General features: G+C 48.6%; 1 protein-coding gene across 2 annotated transcripts; it reads right to left on the bottom strand.

Moving 5' to 3' along the window:
- Positions 1-2856: 2856 nt before the first annotated feature.
- On the bottom strand, positions 2857-20300 carry SIX2 (SIX homeobox 2). Of its 2 annotated transcripts, none has more exons than XM_083733981.1 (2): positions 18903-20300; positions 2857-5151 (listed from the first exon to the last, which is right to left on the bottom strand). In XM_083733981.1, exons 1-2 carry the CDS (start codon positions 19466-19468, stop codon positions 4848-4850), a joined length of 870 nt encoding a protein of 289 aa, XP_083590107.1. In that variant the 5' UTR covers positions 19469-20300; the 3' UTR covers positions 2857-4847. The 2 variants fall into 2 exon arrangements, with proteins under 2 accessions (XP_083590107.1, XP_083590108.1); XM_083733982.1 differs by having other exon boundaries at positions 18909-20289.
- Positions 20301-20550: the final 250 nt, after the last annotated feature.

Consider the following 20550-nt stretch of genomic DNA (forward strand, 5'->3'; position numbering starts at 1 on the left):
TGCACCGTGAAGTTCAGTAGGCACTGAAGAAACCTGATACAATGTCACAACATAGCCATCACTTCTACTCATGGGATCAAGGGTGTTGAGATCATGGATGTAGCATTTCTGCGTCACCATCTACCAAGGTGACGGTGATGGAAGGAGGGATACTTACACTTCAGCTCACCTGTTCCCTTCTCTCATCTTTGCGCTTGAGGCGTTGGAACCTGACGTGAATTATTGTGCTTCAAGAGTTGGAGAACAAGAAACAAAGTTCATGAGATGATATTCCCTCCCTTCAGAAGTTAAGGAGATAAAGAACTACACAACCTTTAGAAGACATTTGAAGGCAGCTTTTAATGCTGGGTGTTTGATTGTTTTTTTATATATGCTGTAAGCCACCCAGAGTGGCAGAAGAAACCCAGCCAGATGGGCGGGGTATAAATATGATGGTGATGGTGATGATGTAATGGAGCAGGGACAACCGCCCCCGCTCATTTCACAGCAGGGGGGAACCCCAGCCAGATGGGCGGGGTATAAAGAATAAATTATTATTATTTCTTGGGGAGAGATTTGCCAATCCATTGCATGCCAAACAAGCTAGGCAAATAAGCTAAGCAGAGAGGCTGCATTATCAGCCGAGAGGCTAAGTCTTAAAACTGTCTCTTTTACTTTGACAAATTCCAGGCTCCCTAGACTACGACCAAGCTAATGTTCAACAGGTAGTGCGCAAGCTTCAGAGACCACCAGAGATCTTCCTTAAGCTGGATGTTACGGAAAGTGAGAGCGGGAAGTGACTATCCCCCGTGTTGAAACCATAATTCTGTATTACTAAAAGAACAACAACAACTTTAAAAAACGATGTTGCTGCATCGTCTCAGAAGGGGCGTGGCTAAAGGAGCTGTCACAAAGAGCTCCCCTACTTCAGAATTTAGCCCTAGACCTAAGAGAGGATTCCCTGCCCCCCCCAGGCTGCATCTCCCAGGATTCCTTGCGGGGGCAGAGCAAGTCTGTTAGGGCCAGAAACAGGAAATAACAGAGCTAGAATTGACTAGCAACCGGCAGAAGCAGTGAAACGTACAAAGAACTCATTCTCTCAGGGACATTACTTGGAGTAGGGGGGAGAATCCAATCCTCTGCCTCTCCCCACCCTTTGCAAATGAAAATCAGGCGCAGTGTGATCAACCGATGTGATGGTCTTTAACCTTTGGGTGGATGTGTACCAAACAATCTACCCCCTCTCCTCCCCGCTGCCTCTCAGTCCTGCGCTAGGAGAGATCCCTTTTAAAACACACAAACACACACCATTTTTCCTCCCTCAGCCGCGCTTCATTTTCTACTGCACTGCCATCGCTTCCCTGCAACTCAATTCTCTCCTGTCCAACCATCTCCCTGCCTGTCTTTTCCCCTCTCCTCATCACTGCTGATTGTGCAAAGTGTACAGGTTGGAAGAACCCCCTCCCCTCCAAAAAAAACCCCCAAAACAACGGCCGTCAAAACACCGCAACCGCAGAGATGCAGCTAAACAGATTACCAAGAGTGCAATCCAGCAAAACGTTTATTGCAAGAGGTGGTTGGGTAGGTTGGGGGTCATGTTGTAAAATCGTATGTTTACAACAGTAGACGCAACAAAATGGATTTAACGTGGGACACACTTTTGTGGTCTACAGCCCGCCTATCAGATCCCTCAAAACCCTTCTTCCCCAAACTCTTCTCTTCTAAACTTTTGGGTCCTCTGAAAGACTCTGCGCGACGCCACCTTTCCTGGGTTCCATCCGTATCTTCTCTGCAGCTCTCTCTCACACACACATTTCTTCTTCTTTGCTAAACAGGTACATTTCTCTTCGCCTCTCCCGCTCCAGTCCACCTCTATTTCCCCAAATCTCCCGGCCCAACATAGGAAGCTGCCTTATACCGAGTTGGACAACTGGTCCATCTAGCCCACTATTGTCTACACTGACTGCCAGCAGCTCTCCAGGGTTTCCAATGGAGACTTTCCTTTGTTCTACCCGGAGATGCAGCTATTGAACTTGGGTCCTTCTGCATGCATGACATATGCTCTACAACTGAACAAGGCCCCTTCTCTCCAACCACAGTGGCCGCTGCCTGTATCCAACTGCATCTTTCTAAATCAACTCAGTCATGTCCCTAACACAACCGGTACTTTCTTCGTTTTATCGAACCCCACACCGCAGCAGTTTCTGAGTTCTTCGGGAGCTTCACACCACGCCACAATAAGCGATAGAGTCTCTTCTTTTCAAAGTGGGTGAGGGGGGACTTTCGCCTCCTCCTCCCTCTCTCCCTCTTCTCAAGGAGGACTAGGAACTTGAGGAGTGGAAGTGGAATATGGGAAAACGCGCTGGTAAATAGATGGGAGGGGGAAATGATAGCTGTCAATGCTCCAACATTCAGTTTTTATGGCTAGTTCAGGTGAATGGTTTTTCTTTTTGTTTGTTTTACGAGTTTCGTTGAAAGATTGGTTAGGCAATAAATGAAGGAAACGGGCAGGGCCCGCTTAAGTATTATCCCTGAACATGGGGTCGGAGAGGAGAGCTCTCCAGAAAAGCTTCAGTTTCTTACTTGTACTAAACCACAAGCGTCCACTTATACTGCCTAAACTGTCAAGACTTCCTTGAAGATTTAGGGAAATGTATTTTTCGACTGCAGCACAATTGTCTGCTTGGATACCTTCGCCGCCTTTTGGAATTCTCGTTCCCAGCAGAAGCTCCTTGAGAAAAGGGTGTGTGTGTGTGTGTGTGTGTGTGTGTGTGTGTGTGTGAATCCGTGACAGTTAAACCGGTTCATAGTGCAGACACGTATGCAATTATAACCAAAAGGGGAAAATGCGCTGGTTAAAAAGAAACCCAGGATCCCTTTGCACAGTAGGCTGGATTTCTCGATTTTATTATAAAATAGAAGCAGAAATATTATTTTTTTTCCAAATACCGTATTCACATAATATAAACAATACAGAGACGTTGAGGGGGCCTCGCTGGCGCGTGATAACTTTCCTTGGGTTTCGATGAGCAGCAATGGCTTATTATAATATACACATATAGATAGGTAGAGATAGAGATATAACGCCTGCTCTTGGCCCTGTTATGATTTGAATGGGTGCCATGGGCTCCAAGCGGGTCAGAGTCCGAGCCTGGCGCACAAGCCCGGACAACTCCGCACATTCTCCTGGGTGGCCCCGCAGACTCCGAAGGGGAAGGAATAGAGGGGAATATTATTATTATGAATAAAAATATTATTAATAATAAGGGTGATATAGGCTATCTCAATGTTAAATGTGCAAAACGCTGTACAGTCTTTATCCTCACAAACAGCCCTGCGAGGTAGTTCGCCTTTGTTCCCATTTTACAGATGAGGGAACTGAAGCTGAAGAGCGCCCACTGAGTCGAGGAGCTCAACCCAGATCTCCCGGCTTCCGAGTCCAACTCTGGAGCCACTGGATCGGCTTGAAGGCAAGTTCTGTGGCTTAAGCGATTTGTGGATCGCACCTTGCTTGTCCTTCACACCTAAAGAATGGCTTAAGGGAGGGGGGACCACACGAAGAAGACGAAATAAGTCCCTCCCCCTTCCCCACTTTCTTTGCCTAGCATCAGCATCAAAGGAGAAGAATAAGGGCTGGGGTTCATAGCTGTCAACTTTTCCCTTTTCTTGCGAGGAATCCTATTCGGAATAAGGGAATTTCCCTTAAAAAACGGGAAAAGTTGATAGCTATGCTGGGGTTGCCTATACGGCAGCTGGCAGCTACTACAGCGCTGGAATTTCAGCTGCTACTCTCCTCACCAGCCTTCGGATCCAGCCCCACGATGCAACGTGCATTCTGCCATTCTCAAGCTATAGTAGCCCCTTTACAATCAACAGGGTTGCTAGGCTGGAGTCCGATCCAAAAATCTGGGGCGGGGTGGGGGGTTGAGGGGAGAAGCCTTCCGTTTGGAAAGAAGCCCCCCCTGATTTCAGCCAGACATTATTCCCAAGCACGTTGTTTCCCAAGATTCAGAAGCAGAACAAACCGGATGGGGTGGAGTTGTCAACTTCGCAAGCAGCATCTGCGCTCGATTAATAGGCCTTCCCTCCACCCTCAGCGGCTTCAGATGCGGAAACGAGGAGGGCTAATGGCTTTAGAGATGGTTTTGAAAGGGGATTAGAACTAACTGGATGGACAATAGATGTACCAAACTAGAGGTCTCCAGCCGATCGCAATGGAACGCCTCTCTGAAGACCATGTTGCCGGATGCAATCGACATTCAGAATGGGGTTCAGAACTGGGGAGTGGGGCAACTCTCTGTTTCCCAGAGGCCTCTGGTTAGCCGTGGAGGAGAAGACCGTGCTGCTGGTGCCTGGTGGACCTTCTGGTCTCTTCAAGGCCTACAAAGCTTCACTTGTTGCTGATCAGGGTTCAAGCACAGCTCCAGAGCCCGGCTGAGAAGTTGGCAACCCCCAAACTGGACCTGATAAACTCCCATAGAGAGTGTGAAGGCTGAAGCTGCCAGCCACGTCCCTTCCTCTCCCAAGTGAGGGGCTGCCCTGACCTCCTTTGCTCCCCTTCCACCATCCCCACCCCTGCAAAACCACACACACAAGAAGAACTCCTAAGGAAGAGTCCACCAGCTTCGCCAAACCCTCTTAAGACTTGCCAGGGTCTTGAGGTTACAGTACCTTCCCCAAAAGTTATTAGTCAGCCGACCAAGCATTGATCCAAAGCCAGACAACGGATCCGTGTGAAGGAGCTTGCTATCCCTTTCAATGTTTCAGGTAATAGGTATGAGTGTTTTGTTTCTTTAAAAAAAGAAATAATAATAAAAAGCCGAGTGGGAAGCATGGATTCAAGGGACATCATGGGTGCCACGAACGTCTTAAGAGCCCAGGTCGACCAGGTTGGAGGACATGGAGTTGAGGATGGAGTCTTGCAAACTGTGGTGGTGCAGAGGGTCCGCGCTGGGTACAGGAATGGCACTAGGACCCTGGGGGTGGCCCAAGCTGTGGAGAGGCTGCAAGCCTGGGTTCGAATTAAGCAGTAAAGCTGGGCTGGACGAAGAGTGATCCGGCGTCCCCGAGGGCGTTTTCTCGTCTTCGGAACTGCCCAAAACCGCCTTGTTGCCGTTCAGGGAGGAGGAAAGCGGGTTGTGGCCGTTGGAACTGGAATTCTCGTTGTTTTCCCTAGAAGGGAGGAAAGGAAAAGAGAGAAAATTAGGCTGTGAAAGGGGACCAGTCTCTCCCCGCCCCCCCCCCCTTCATGCAGATGGTATCGACCGGATTGAACGCGTGGTTCCTTGAAGCAAGTCTCGCTTGAGTCCGTGACCCAAGCACAGAGTCCAACCACAGGCATATATTTTCTCAGAAGTAAGTTCTGTTGCAATCAAGGGGACTTGCAGGGAGTCCACGGCAGGACCCGTCCATCCATGGTGAGGCAATCGCCTCGGGCAGCAGGATCCACAGGGGCAGTAGATCCCAATGTAGATCTTTATTCCCTCCTTGCTCCTGATATATTCACTCATCCTTTCTTCCCTTGCAGGACGAGGGGGCACTATTTTATGGTTCACCTGAGGTGCCAAAATGTCCTGGGCCAGCACTAATCCATGGCCCATGTACAGTGGTACCTCTGGTTAAGTACTTAATTCGTTCCGGAGATCCGTTCTTAACCTAAAACTGTTCTTAACCTGAAGCACCACTTTCGCTAATGGGGTCTCCTGCTGTTGCCGTGCCACCGGTGCACAATTTCTCTTCTCATCCTGAAGCAAAGTACTTAATCCAAGATACTATTTCTGGGTTAGCGGAGTCTGTAACCTGAAGCCTATGTAACCCGAGTTACCACTGTATTGTTTTTAATATTCAATTGGAAGCCACCCAGAGTGGCTGGGGAAACCCAGCCAGATTGGGGGGGGGGGTATAAATAATATATTATTATTATTATTATTATTATTATTATTATTATTATTATTATTATATAAAGCACATGCAGTCCAAAGAACTGTAGCTTACCCTTCACAGAGTTATGGTTGTTAGTAAGGTAAAAGGTAAAGGACTCCTGGACGGTTAAGTCCAGTGAAAGGCGACTATGGGGTGCAGTGCTAATCTCGCTTTCAGGCCGAGGGAGTCAGCGTTTGTCCCCGAACAGCTTTCCAGGTCATGTGGCCAGCATGACTAAACCGCTTCTGGTGCAACGAGACACCGTGATGGAAGCAAGAGCGCACGGAAATGCCTTTTACCTTCCTGCCACAGCAGTACCTATTTATCTACTTGCACTGGCGTGCTTTCGAACTGCTAGGTTGGCAAAAGCTGGGACAGAGCAACAGGAGCTCATCCCTATCGGGCAGATTTGAACTGCTGAGCTTCTGATCAGCAAGCCCAAGAGGCTCAGTGGTTTAGACCACAGCTCCACCCACGTCCCTGCAGTTGTTAGAGCGCTTAAGAAACTACAGTTCCCAGGATTCTTTGGGTGGGTGATTTAAATGTGTGGTGTGTACACAGCTGGAAGTCCTATTAAATTCAATGGATCTTACTCCAAGGTAAGGGGTTATAATTGCAGCCCTACTCCCTAGGAAGCGTTAGAGAGCTCTAATGCATTTCAGACTTCAACCATTCTAGATAAGCTTCTGGGGAAGGAAGTCCCCTTGAAATCACTGGAGAGTGAATGAACGTGGAACAAGTTGGGCTGCATGTCTGTCACTGACGAAGATGCTGATTCCATTTCTCCCTTTGGATCCTGAAACCTGACATTGTTGAGAGAAAGGGCCAAACCTCTGTGGTAGAGCATGAATGCACTTACCTGGACTCAACCACACACCTAAGGTTATTGTGAGAATAACATGGGAAAGGGGAAGAATCATAATCTATACAACTCCATGCAACCCAGCCAGATAGGCGGGGTATAAATAATAAAATTGTTGTTGTTGTTGTTCACTATGACCTACTGAAAGGCTCAGTAGTAGAGCATACAAGTAGGTAAAAAAAAAGTAAAAGACCCCGGACGGTTAAGTCCAGACAAAGGTGACTATGGGGCTGCAGCGCTCATCTCACTTTGTCTTGCATTTGTCCACCGACAGCTTTCCGGGTCATGTGGCCAGCATGACTAAACCACTTCTGGTGCAACGGAACACCATGACAGAAACGGAAATGCTGTTTACCTTCCCGCCGTAGTGGTACCTATTTATCTGCTTGCACTGGTGTGCTTTTGAACTGCTAGGTTGGCAGAAGTTGGGACAGAACAACGGGAGCTCACCCCATCACACAGATTTGAACCGCCGACCTTCCAATCAGCAAGCCCAGGAGGCTTAGTTGTTTAGACCACAGTGCCACCCAGTCCCAGGTTCATCCTCAGACACATCCAGATAGGTTTGGCAAAGTCTTCTGCCTGAAAACTCTGGATAGTTGCTGCTATAGTCAGTGTTGACAATACTGAGCTAGAGCTTCCTATGTTTCTATACTACATTACAGCTTCTCCCAAAAAAATGACCCCAAAGTTAGGTTCGTTTTATTCCTGCCACTCAAAATCTGGATTTTAACTTATTTCTTTCCTTTTTTTTAACTTTAGAATCACACGGTACAATTTCCCACAATCTGCAACCCATTGAGACGTATTTAAGTGTGTTTCATCCCACTGAATGCTCATTGGATACACAGTCTTTGGAACCCAGGTTTAAATCCCCATTGATCTAGGTCTTCAGAAAAGGCACCTCTTCTAATTATAGTACTACACCACGAACCAAGGTATGAGACTCTTCAGGCATGTCCAAGGTCCCTTTCAGGGGCCTAATCCGGCCCGCCAGTCAATTTAACCTGTGGCAGTATATGTCCCGGGGCAAAATCCCCCCAAAAGCTCAGCGGTGCTGTGGGTGAAACCACAGAGCCTAGGACTTGCCGATCAGAAGGTCGGCGGTTCGAATCCCCGCGACGGGGTGAGCACCCATTGCTCGGTCCCTGCTCCTGCCAACCTAGCAGTTCAAAAGCATGTCAAAGTGCAAGTAGATAAATAGGTACCGCTCTGGTGGGAAGGTAATTGGCGTTTCCGTGTGCTACTCTGGTTCACCAGAAGCGGCTTAGTCATGCTGGCCACATGACCGGAAGCTGTACCTTTATTGGCTCCCTTGGCCAATAAAGCGAGATGATCGCCGCAACCCCAGAGTCGGTCACGACTGGACCTAATGGTCAGGGGTCCTTTTACCTTTACCTTTAACTTCAATTCTAAAAGAAGCTCAACAACTTCAGTCCTAAGAAAGCTCAACAACTTTGGTCGGCCCTCATGAATGTTCACTTCATCAAATCTGGCCCTCTTTGAAAAATGTTTGGGCATCCCCGCAGAACTCTTAATCTCTCCTGGGCAGCCTTCAGTTAGCCACTGTCTCTCAGACCCCACCTATCTACCAGGATTGTTGTGAGGATAACAAACGGATCCAATGCATTTTAATCTTTACTCAAAAGTCAGCTCTCGGGGTATTGTCTTTACTTCAGTCAACTGACTTCCTGCTAGCTGCACACTTACTGGAAAATATGTTTCGTGGAGCTGAGCTGCACAACTGCTATCCTAAGGGTAGTTATTCCTGGAAGTGCACAGTCAAATTAGAGCAACCACGCTTGAGATGTGGGTGTGAAATCACCACTCTGATCTCCTTTGAGAGTTTGAAAATGTGTGATACATACCTCCAGTTTAGAGGAGAAGATGGGATTGCAGCAATTTTAAGGGCATTCTGATGAGAAACAAACCCCCCAAAGTAGGGGTTCCAGGAAACCCCTTCCCCAGCCAGTGGTGTTGTGGGGGACATGGTCACAGGCACAAAATTCTAAGGGGGCACATCCAGGCACCCCATGTAGGCATTGGCTTCCACAGGGACCCACACATCACCCTGGCAAAGGTGGCAGCTCAGGTCCACTTTGCAACCAACAACAAGGTCTAGGTAACAACTGTTTTCTTCTTTGATGGGGCTGTTCCACCTTCACAACATCTGTGCTGCTGAATCTCAAACTTTTGTTGAAAGACAAAAAAATCAATCAGTTTGAGTCATGCAACTCAATTTGGATCTACTAGGCCCAATTTTTTTAAGCAACATAGACAAAAGTCACTTCTGGGGGCCCTCCAGGATTAGGTGCCTTGAAGCTTTACTAGTTTCCACCCCTGACAGTAATACCTCAAGCGTTGGCTCTCCCCATATGAACCAATCAGGACCCTGTGATATCATCCAAGGTCCTCCTTTGTGTGCCTCCTCCACAAGAGATCTGTAGCATGGCCACGTGAGAATAGGCCTTTTCTATGGTGGAATGCTCTCCTAGCATCTTGGTTACACATCTTTAGGCACTAGGCAAAAACATTCCTCTAATCCCAGGCCTTTGGCTAATTAAACAAGTGATGGCCTGTTTGTGGGGGGTATTGATTTTGCATGTTACTATGATATGCATTTTTGTGTATTTATATTGTAAACTGCCGTGTAATCCTTGAGAGGTATAGAAATTTAATTATCATCATCAACAACAACATTTTCATATTTGCAGGTATGATTACTCTGATTTGCTTTTTTCTCTTTTGCTCTAGATCCATAGGGTATTTTAAATCACTACATTCTTTGTGTATGTAACATATTCTGTATGTGTTTCTAAAACAGACCGCTGAAGAATGCAAAATTGTTTAGTTACGTTAAGGTTGATTTGATTAAAGAATAGTAAACTATAGTGACTATGTCACCAGATTTTTTCATTTGCTTGTTATAAAGTTTTTTCATATAACTAATTCATACTTTTCCGTTTTCTGGTATTTTTTTATCACTGGATCCCAATTTGTTTTTGTTTCTTATTTAAAACATTATATATATATTTATAAACATAGAGTAAAGGGGTCTCTGATTGGTAGTGAGCAATTTGTATGACTCCAAGACCACCATCCTATTCCAGCTACCTCCTGCTAGAAACACCCAGGTTCTTTCCATCCCCATTGTGGTGCCCCCTGAGCAGAACTGTGGAGGCCAAAGTCCAGGTAATTAGGTAAAGAGAGCCCCACCCTCAATAGTCAGAATTTTGGCCCTCTAGATGCTGCTGACCTCCAACTCCCATCAGCCAGCAGGGCACCTGGACAAGGATGAAGGGAGTTGTAGTCTAACCTTCCCGGAATTGCAACACAAACATTTCTTTTCTTTTCTCAACTCACTGGAGCCTCTAGGATCTCGGCCTACGCCCTGTTCCCTAGGCAGGAAATCTTCACAAGACCGCTCACTGCGCGCAATGCTTTGCGCACACTAACTTCCCATCCCAAGGTGTCACATCCTGAAGCAGTCGCGTAAAGGCGCGAAAAGAAAGAGTTTGGCGGATGACACGTTTGGAAATAATGTCCCACTGATTTAGAACCGAGATGCCAATTATCTGATTTCTGCTTTAACCGGCTGTGGATAAGGAGGAGGAAAATAAAATTCGGGCTTCCACAGCCTCTGCCTGCCCTGAAACCCCCCAGGGCCTCGTTGAGTCGATCTCGGGTCTTGTAAACAGTTTGCGGCCGGCTCAGTAAAAAAGTGTGGTCTGATAAAAACGTTCCTTTCCTCCCTCTCTCTCCTGCAGAGATTAGGAAGCCTTTGGGGGGTGGGAGAAGGGGACGCGTTAGCACTTCAGTCCTCGGCCCAGAAAGGAAAAGCAGCGCATTCTGGCCGCCGTTTGCTCCGGCTAAATCTAACATCGCAAAGATGGGAATGGAAAAATATATCTGCGTTGGGGTCCCTTCCTCAGATCTCGGCTGGGGCTAAACCCTTTTCCTCCCCGTCCATTCTGAAGTGTCTACATATATACTGAAATACATTCCAACGTACAGTAGCAAACGAGAGGCATTTTATTTTCTTGAATCAGGAGCGGAAATGCCCTCCGTGGCACGCAAATATTTCCTTCATCCGGCAACACCTCGGTGGCTACACACACTACTGGGGCCGGAGGAGGGGAGCGGAATTGGCTTCAGTTTCCCTGGCTTCCCAACAAATAAGACTGCGATCCTAAACCCGCTTAGTTGAGCTCCATCGGAAGCGGGAAGGAAGCGAGGAGAAAATATCTACTTCTAAATAAGTATGGTGAGAGTCCCACAACTGGCCAGGTAAACAAGTTTAGGTTCTCAGGCTAAGACTTCGATGCTAAACTGCGCGATCCTAAACCCGTTGACTCAGAAGTACACCGCACCGCATTTCAAGAGAACTTTTTTAGTAAGGGAGTTTAGGGTAGCAGCCGTAGTTTCTGAGAGGCTGGATTAAGTGCGAAAGCTACCGAGTTCCGATAAAGTTTGTTTAACAGAAGGAGATGGCTGTAAGGGAGTTTATTTGAAATAAATCAACAACCAGCCCCGATGATCGGCATGCGCGTTTGCTCAGAAGACGCTCCTGCGGGATTCACTGAGACTAAGCGTGCGCAAGACTGAAGCCGAAGAGTCTTGTGGCAACTGGAAGACTCGCAGTTCGCTTTTTCTGCAGCGTGGATAGGAGAGAGCCTGTTTCCTTGGATGCAGGAAGCGAACGAATCGTCTTTACGCTGGACACTCCACGCCATCTAAGTAGCAGCTTCTCCGCGGCCGAAAATTAAGCCACCATAAAATGGCTAGGCTCCCAGGTGCCACAAGTCTCGGAAAGAAGCGGAGGAGGGTCGTCTTCTAGAACTGAGAACCAAAAGCGGCTTCCTTATTAGGGCAGAAAAGCGCCCCATCGAGGCGCTGCTAATGCTTTATCTGAAATCCTGCACTGTGCTGTAGTTTTATCTGGTAGATTCTTAGCCCTAACAATTCAGTGGTATCACTAGCTCGTTAGGCTACTACTCCAACTCTAACCACCCCGAACGCTTCCAAGGCCTGGAGAATATACTTTTCCTCCTATTTCTGCCGCAAGCTATTTTGCGGAAACCATCTTCAGAGGGTTCTTGGGTCTCTCCCACCGCCGCACGGCTTCCTTTGCAACAAAATGCATTTTAACTTCAGTATTGCTGCCCCTCGATTTGGAAAACGGCCGAGCCCTACAAGCACCCACCCCATTGAAGTCAACGGGGCTGCTGGGTTATGTGGATAGGTTGTGGGCTGTGTGTAAATATGTAGCATGCTGACCTTCTCCTTGGCAACGTATTATCTTTAAATTGGGTTTTCCCGTCGCGATTCAGATCTTCTCACATGCATTAGATCGCTAATCCTGTAAGGCAGGTCACTACATTATCATTTCCATTTTACAGATTTGGGGCTATGGATGGGTGAGGACTGAGATATATTGGTTTGCCTAAGACCAGCCAAATCCTACCGGGGAAATTCCAGGACTAGGCTCAAACCCACCGCTGTTAGGCTACGATCTATGCCTATTTACCTTGGAGCAAGCCACATTGCACCCGATGGCGTTTACTTCGGAGTAGACATGAGCAGAAACCTGCTGTTAAGCACTATGATGCGCCGGCCTTTCTTCACTTAAATGCAGATGAAGGATTAAACAATCCACATCAACGCATTTTGTATTGTACCTGGATATTTCAGAATACATAGGACATCCACGTTGTATTACACGCCTCTTGAAACATTATTTAATAAAGTTACGCGTTTATATAAATGTAACCCTTTAAAAGCTCGATTTAAAACTCAAGATACATCCAAGCGTTTAAGCAGACTTGTTTCTACTGAAGTCAATGAGGAGACTTCGACTCAAATCCGAGCGCGCTCGGGCTGCAATCCTGTTCACACTCGCACGGGGGACAATTCTCACTGAATTCAATAGCTCTTACCACTGAGCAGACACATACAGGGCGGCGCTGTTCATAAAGCTGAGGACATGCGGGTGATTCAGTATGGATGCACAGCCTAATTATTTAAGAAAGCGGCACACCACTCCTAAGCAAAGTTTCGCAACAATCAGCAGTAATTGCTAATTGACAATAATTGCTGCCAACCTTAACTACCTTTATTTGCAAGCAAGACCTACTGTTCACCGCATAAGAACACAAGATGAGCCTGCAGGATCAGGCCAAAGGCCCATGTAATCTAGTATCGGGTTCTCACAGTGGCCAACCAGATGCCTATGGGAAACGAGGGAGCAGAACGTGAGCACAAGAGTAACTCCCTCCTTTCCAGCAACGGGTATTTGCAAGCCCTGCTGCCAAGAACGGTGGAGGTAGAGCATAACCATTGTGGCTAGTAGCCTTCTCCACCAAATCTCCTTTTAAAGCCATCCAAGTTGGTGGTTAATCTCTGCCCCCTGGGGAAGTGGATCCCATAGGATTCTCTGTGCGCTGCGTGAAGATGTACTTTCCTTGATCTGTCCCAAATCTCCCAAAATTCAGCTTCATTGGATGTCAACCATTTGCAGTATTATGAGAGATTATTATTATTATTAGTCTATCCGCTTTCTTCATGCCATATGTATTTTTTTAAAAAGACGAACTCTGATCTCATGGCATGGTTTTGGTATTTTAATGCCTACTTTGATAGTAGATTTCATAAAATCATAGAAGGGACCCCGAGGATCATCAAGTCTAACCCCCTGCAATGCAGGAATAGGCAGCTGTCCCGTACCAGGATCGAACCAGCAACCTTTGCATTATGAGCACCATGCTCTAACCAACTGAGCTATCCAGGTATGATGTTTTCTGGTTACATGCTGTGAACACAGATGGTTCAGAATAAAAGTACAACTAGCTAATAAATGTAATCGGAGGTAAGTCCCGTCGAGGTCAGGACAGTTAACTCCCCGGGTAAGTGCCCAAAAGAAGGCTGCCTTACTTTACTCCCAAGTAAGCCTTCACTCTTAAACACCTTCCCTAGAGAGTTAATCTCACTGAACCCAGTGGGACTGAGTTTAAGATGACTGGTTTTAAAATTGGGCTGTAAAATCATATTATCCCCACTGGCTGTAGCGAAATTAACTCTAGGACTGTTATCCTAAGCGTTACTTGTAATGTTGGCAACGTTCTCTTCCAGGTAAAGGAAAATACGTTAATGCCTGACATCAGCCTTCGCCAGTCCCATACCTTCCAGATGTTGTTGGATTATAACTCTCAGCCAGGACTTCGCAAGCATTGCATCTGGTGGGCACCAGGTTGAGGAAGGTTGTTAGCAGTCTCCATAGATAACCCAGTGGCATAGGGCTTGATGCCCTGTGATCACACCTATAAGCGCGCAGCGTTACTCAGCTGGGAATCAAACTGCAGACGTCCAGGCGAAGCTAAAGCTATAGCTCTGGGCACGGCAGGGTGATGTTGGGGAAAGGGGACATTTGTCCCATTTTCATCTGGAAAAACGGAGATCGCTCGGTAAGGGGGACCACCCTGCTTGCGGGACGCTGCCGTCTGTTAAAGAGGATTCAGGATCCTGTTCAAGATGCTAATTCTTTTCCACCTCAGCGAGAGAGAGCGCCTATGATGTGTTCCTCCGATTAGCAGTAAATGGGCATCTTTCATCTCACCAACCCTAGACTGGCCGGGCGAGTCTCTCCGCTTTCCACCCGCGGGAGAAAATAAGCTTATGTCAACTTAGCGAAATGGATGGAGGCCGCGAACCGAATCGAGTCAAACCGCCTGCCTTGAACTCCGCTCGGCTACTTTACCTGAGCCATTAACAGTTTCAAAATGTGTGTGTTTTCCACTGAGGCAGCAACGTTATGACAATTAAGTCGCAAGGACTTAGAACTCAGAGGGACTTATTTTCGACAGGGGGCAACGTATCTAGGATCGGGTCAAACGTTCTGCGCAGAGCGTCTAGCCCGATCCTAGACCTATTGACCCCCATCGAAAATAAGCGCACAAGTGCTAGTCTTGTCCCGGACGTAAATTCCTCCTGGACCTCTAGATTCAGCTGCTGCCAGTTACTCATATAAACATAATATTTGGAGACTGGGGGAAACTGCCTTCAAGGCCACTGGCGTGCACGCGTTGCAGCCTCCAGAGCGCATTTTCTGGAGAAGGCGACCCTGAATTTTGTCATGGGAAAGAGATGTCACCTTTAGCAGGTTCTAGTAAAATCAAGCTACTTGGTTAGACGCTTTGGGAGACGGAATTGCGCAGCGGCGGTCGTTTGGGGTGAGAATAAACTGCATTTTAATTCACAGAGGTTTACTAACAGCTGTCAGATTTGCAACCTGTCTCTCAAACAAGTGCCCAACGCCCCAAAGGCCGCTTATTCATTAGAAAGGGCAGAGCCCCCTGTCCCTAGATACCCGCGCGAAATGGCGATCCTCTTCCCAGTCAAGACCAGCAAAGGTAGATATTCTCAGAATTTGGACCCACGCAGTGACAAACGCGCGCTGCAGGAAGCTCCTTTCAACTCCGCGGGGCGGAAAGGATTGTCCCGCAGCTCGGAGCCCCGCCTGCAACCCAGGCAGAATCTGCCCAAGAGAAACTAGCGACTTTTTTTCCTTTTCATAAATGATAAAAACAGACAACTTGGATTCAAAGCGATTTTCAGCCCTGTTAAAGACGGCAGGGATTGAAATCACCTTGGCGCTTGGGTTTCAAGTACGCAGGAATTTGGATTTATACTTTACGCCACCCCCGCTTCCCAAATGTTCGGGATCGTGGTGCTAATTTCAAATAAAAGCTGCGATCCCATCAATGCACGCACTTATTGGGGAGTAAGCCCGGAGATCGGGTGCCTCCCGGTGAAGGCACGCATGGGATTCGGCTGCCTTTGGGGTTGTGGGTGGCCCTTATTGGACCTCCAGACGAAGTTCACTTTTGCATGCAAAATCCATCCGGCCACCTCTAAAGTGGAACCCAGATTCTCCGGCGAGTTTTCCGAGAGAGTGGTTTCTGGATGGCCGCCTCAGAGTACAGTAGAAGGGAGAGAGAGCGCCGGTCCTACCAGATGATATCTGCTTTATTAGGCCCACATGTGGGTGGAAGCAGAGGGAGCCGCGACTATGTTTTGGATTTTCTACCAACGCTAGCTCACCAGAAAATACCTTTGAACTCACTTATGGCGCAGGAGGGTGCCCAAAGTGAATTCAGCCGGCCCGCGGAAGACTTGCACATCAAAGGTGCGCGTCCGGGTCCTCCCGGTATTCGGCTGCTTGGCTCTTTCACACGTGTTAATTGTACAAGGGCTGACACTTGCCCTCTCTGGCTGTGTGAGTGGGTTTCGAAACTGCTGCGAGCTTTCTGTTGCGAGGAATTAGACTGGGCTTTTTCGGCTCACCCGTCCTTCTAGACTCCGTATTTGTTTTTAAAGCCATATTATATTCTCCATTTCAGGCCCGTTTAACAAGGTTCTGGAGTTATGTTCCGTCGGCTCCCCTAACCCAGCTTCTAAATATGTTTTTTTTGGGGGGGGGGCTCTCAAGCTAGCTAGTTACACAATGAGAGATTAGGGAAAATGCCCCTCAGCAAAACAAAAGACTCACTCGAAATCAGAGGGGATGACTGCTCGGCCAAAGAGTTTAGGGTCGCAGTGCGCGGCTCCAACGTGCAAGCGTCCGCTCGGGAGCACTGACAGCCCCACGGCTTCACACAGAGAATTTACTGAGAAATCCATCCTGTTCGATGGGACCCGTGTCCCGGTACGAACTACAAGGGAGGGATGAGAAGACGCTAGTAGCGGTGGATGGCCTCCCGAAACTCCAAACAACCACCCACTTACTCCAGAGTAGTTCTATCTGAGTTGCTAGGCTATCACAACAACGTGGGCTTCCTTAATCCGCCGACAGAGCTAACAGTACCGTGGCGGCTCGGGTGCTGCTGGCAAGTCCACGTTAAACAAGCTTCCTATAATGCGTTTAAGGCCTAAGCTAGCAGGGCCCAACTTTTCGGCTCTTCTCTCTGGCGTCGAGATTCTGCTCGATTCTGTCTCAATGTGGTTCAATGCCTGCAGCCTTCAGAATCCCTTTGGAGCCAGTTCGGTTCGTTTTCCACCATTAATTTCATATCCCCTCGAAACAGGATGGGTAAACCTTTACGGGTTTGTATACGAGGCTGATTTACTCAGGGAGAGAATCTATGATGTTAGGGGCAGCCCAACTGCGTGTGTATTTATTTACTCAAGAGTTAAGGCCCCCAGGTCGGTCTGAGCAGTTTCGGACCTGTGCTACGATCGAAAAGCTGCCCATTTATTCTAGGATAGCCCTCTCTTAACGCCAATTCGTTGCTCCTTAACAGTCAGCTACTGAACAACTATTTCCATCTCGGAAGATAGTTTCATAAGAGGAATTAAAACATAATGCAACATCCGCCGATTTTTCTTCTAGATCATAATGTTCTGACTTACACGAACACTCTTGTGTTCACAGCTTATTAGTAATTGATGGGACGCGTTTGCATTGATTAGTATGAAATTATTATAGCATATTTCTGTCCCACAGTTCATTATTATCCTTCCATCTACTACCTGGAATCTGCCCCATCCCTCATGCTATCACTGAAGCAATGGAATGAAAGGGAACTTGTATCCGGATAGATAAGCAGCCACTTTAACGTGAACGGAAACTCCTGAGATTTATTTCCCTTCAAAATGTGCAGTTTCTGAACAATGTGAGGTATGTCTGTGTGCTCCTGGCCCAACGCATTTTGAAAACCCTGGCTTCAGCTGGTATCCTAAGTGAATTCAAGGGCTTGTCAAAAAGTGAGAAAGAGATTTACAGCTGGCCGCAGGAAACGTGTTAATTGTGATCATCAGCAAGGGTTAAAATCATTGATGATTGTGGCTTTAGCCACACACTCACCGGCCCCAGGGGCAAAGAAGTTCGCTTTTACAGAGTCGGGGACCTACTGGGACCATTCTACAAGCAAGCAGCTTTTTCCAACAGTGCTGCGCGAAGTTACTTGCTACCTTTCCTCCACTTTAAACTACTACACTGGTGTGGAGTCCCATTGTAAAGAGTAGAATTGCCGGCAACAGCGCGGTCAGCTTGAGAAATTCGGGCTGGATAGGAAGAATTTAACTCATGCAGCTCAATCCCACACGCTGGAAGCTGAGGAGCACCGATTCGAATGCGACTTACACCCAGGTAAGTGAATTTAGGATTGCAGCTTTTTAGGAGTTCGTGTGTTCGGGATGGGGTATTAAACGTGGTTAATTTTGCTGGCGAGGAAGGACCTGATGGTCTTCTAAAGTGTTAAGGTGTATTTGTTTAATATGCATTATAAATATTTACTAGCAGAATTAATACCTTCCTCCTTTTAGTATTGTTTTGAGTGCTTTCTTCCTTTACGGAGAAACGGCTCACTCAACACGTTTCTGTTACATAAATATGTAGCCAAGATTGCAGTCCAACACTGATTCATTAAAATATTCCCTATTGAATTCAATGGCACTTACTTCCAAGTAGATAAGGATGGGGCCGCGAAGTAAATTAAAGTTGAGAAAACTACATATATTTTCCCGGGAAGCGGAAAAGAGTCAGTCAGAATAGGAAGTTGGCCTGATTGTGAAAAGGAACGAAGGAAGATCCAGCTTTCTCCTATTCCATTTAAAACTCTGCTCCATTTCTTCCAAATCAAGCTTTCCGAGGAAGTGGCCTGGGAGAGAAGCCGAAGCAAAGCGATTTAGCTTTGGCCGGGCAACCCAGTGTTGCTCTCGAGTAAAACTAGTTCCTTGGGGGGGGGGGGGGAGTCAACTGGTTGGGACCTGTGTGTTCCTGTTTTTCCGATAGCGTTATATAAACGAAACGGCGAAAAGTTAAGATTGCTGTTTTGCAAAGAGAATGAAGCGCCACTTTCTAGTTTCATTGCCATCTCCCTTCGCCTTAGGTGAACCTCAAGGCCGGTGGCGCTTTCCCCCGCGGCCTGATCCTCTGCGAGTTTACTCGGGAGCAAGTGCTCGCTAAGTTCAAGGCTGCTTACGCGACAAGAGCGCCTTTGTGCGCGTCTCAGCGCCGCGCAGTTTGGCCTGGAATGGTTAGGAAGAGTCCGGCACCCCACCGCCCCTCCCCTGGTCCCCAAATCAGAAATCTTTTTCAGCAGGGGGTGGGGGTCGAAAGAGGGAGCCAGGAGGAAGTACTTACTCGTACCTTTCTTTGGCCTCGGCCGCCCGGTCCCTCTGCCTCCGGTTCTTGAACCAGTTGCTGACTTGGGTGGTGGTCAGCCCGGTGGCTTCGGCCAGCTCCCTCTTCTCCCGAGGGGACGGGTAAGGGTTGTGCGCGTACCATTCCCGCAGCACGCTGCGGCTCTTCTCCTTGAAGCAGTAGCTGGTCTCCTCGCCGTCCCAGATGGAGCGGGGCAAGGGGAACTTGCGGCGGACCCGGTACTTGCCGACCGCCCCTAGGGGTCGCCCCCGCAGCTTCTCGGCCTCGATGTAGTGCGCCTTGAGCCACAGTTGCTGCAGCTTGGGGTGGTTGTGCGCCGAGAACTGGTGGCTCTCCAGGATCTTGTAGAGCTCGCGGAAGTTGCCCCGGTGGAAAGCCACCACGGCCTTGGCCTTCAGCACGCTCTCGTTCTTGTGCAGGTGCTCGCAAGCCGGCAGCGACCACAGGAAGCGGCCCAGCCTCTCGATGTTGCCACCTTGCTGGAGAACCTCGCAGACGCACGCCACTTGCTCCTGGGTGAAGCCAAACGTGGGCAGCATGGACATGGTGGCGGGCGCCCGGGAGAGGCCCTGCTCCTCCTGCCACCGCCGCCTCTTAGCGCATCTGCCCTGGCCGAAAGGGGGCAGCCACTCCGGGTGGGGTAGGGTGGGTGGGGGGCGACGCGGCCGAGCGCCCCGCAGGCACCGCCTGGGGGGCAGAACTGGCGGCGGCGGCGGGTCGTGCGGGGGAGGGGGGGTGTCCGGGACGCGCGCGCGCGACAGCCGGCACCAATGGAGAGAGGGCTTCGCAAGGGGCCAGCCAACCACAGAGCGCCGGGGCTAACTTACTTACAAATGGAGCCCTCGGGCTTAGGTCAGCGCTGGCAGGGCCGCTGCGCCGGCGCCCCTGGAGCTTAGAGAATCTTCGCGCGCGGGGGAGGATCAAAGGCAGAGCGAGGCGAGCGCTCACTTTCACCTCTTCTCGCTTGCTCTCCTCCTGCCTCTTCGGCTTTTGAGCGCCCGCTTGGTTTGTAAGTCCCGGAGTTCCGATCAGCAAACTTTGCGGCTCTATTGTGTGAGAGGCTGCGGCGCTCGCAACAGTGGAACTTTCGCTCTCCCCACCCCCTGGCCGGGCTTGCGAGTTCCACTCTCCTCTCTCTCTCGCCTCTTCTCTCTCTCTTCCTCCCTCCCCCCTCCCCGCTTTCAGCGATAGGATCTCTTACATGTAATCCAGTACTTTAAAAAGTCCTGCTCCCCTCTTCCTCCTTCCTCCTCTTCTTCGTCTCCTCGCTCTCCTCCTCTTCTCTTCTTGCCGGGTCTTCTCTCTCCCTCTCTCTCTTTTTTCTTTTCTTCCTCCTTCCCCTCCCCCTCTTCTTCCCCTCCCTCTCTCTTCGCCTCCCTCTCTCTCTCTTTCCTCCCCCCCTCCAAATAATATTATTCTAAACTGGCATGAAAAAGTGATTAGCCGCGCTGTGATTGGTCCAGTTATTTGACCCGGGGACTGCCAAGGAGAAGACAATTGTTTTAATCAAATTATTTGCCATGGTGACGCTGTCAATCAAAAGTAACCCGATCTGTTTTGAGGTGGCTCCCCGGCTCGGTTGACAGATTGCTTTGAGCCACTCGGAGGAGGGCTTTTTTAGAGTTGG

This window comes from Podarcis gaigeae (assembly GCF_964106915.1).
Source record: "Podarcis gaigeae genome assembly, chromosome: 3".
NCBI lineage: Eukaryota > Metazoa > Chordata > Lepidosauria > Squamata > Lacertidae > Podarcis > Podarcis gaigeae.

What these genes read in the sequence shown, in the direction of transcription:
- SIX2 (XM_083733981.1), bottom strand. Translation starts at nt 19,468, where the DNA reads ATGTCCATGCTGCCCACGTTTGGCTTCACCCAGGAGCAAGTGGCGTGC. An exon ending in GAGGCCAAAGAAAGGTACGA is followed by an intron (nt 5,152 to 18,902) that starts GTAAGTACTTCC and finishes CCTCCCTTCTAG; the next exon opens with GGAAAACAACGAGAATTCCA.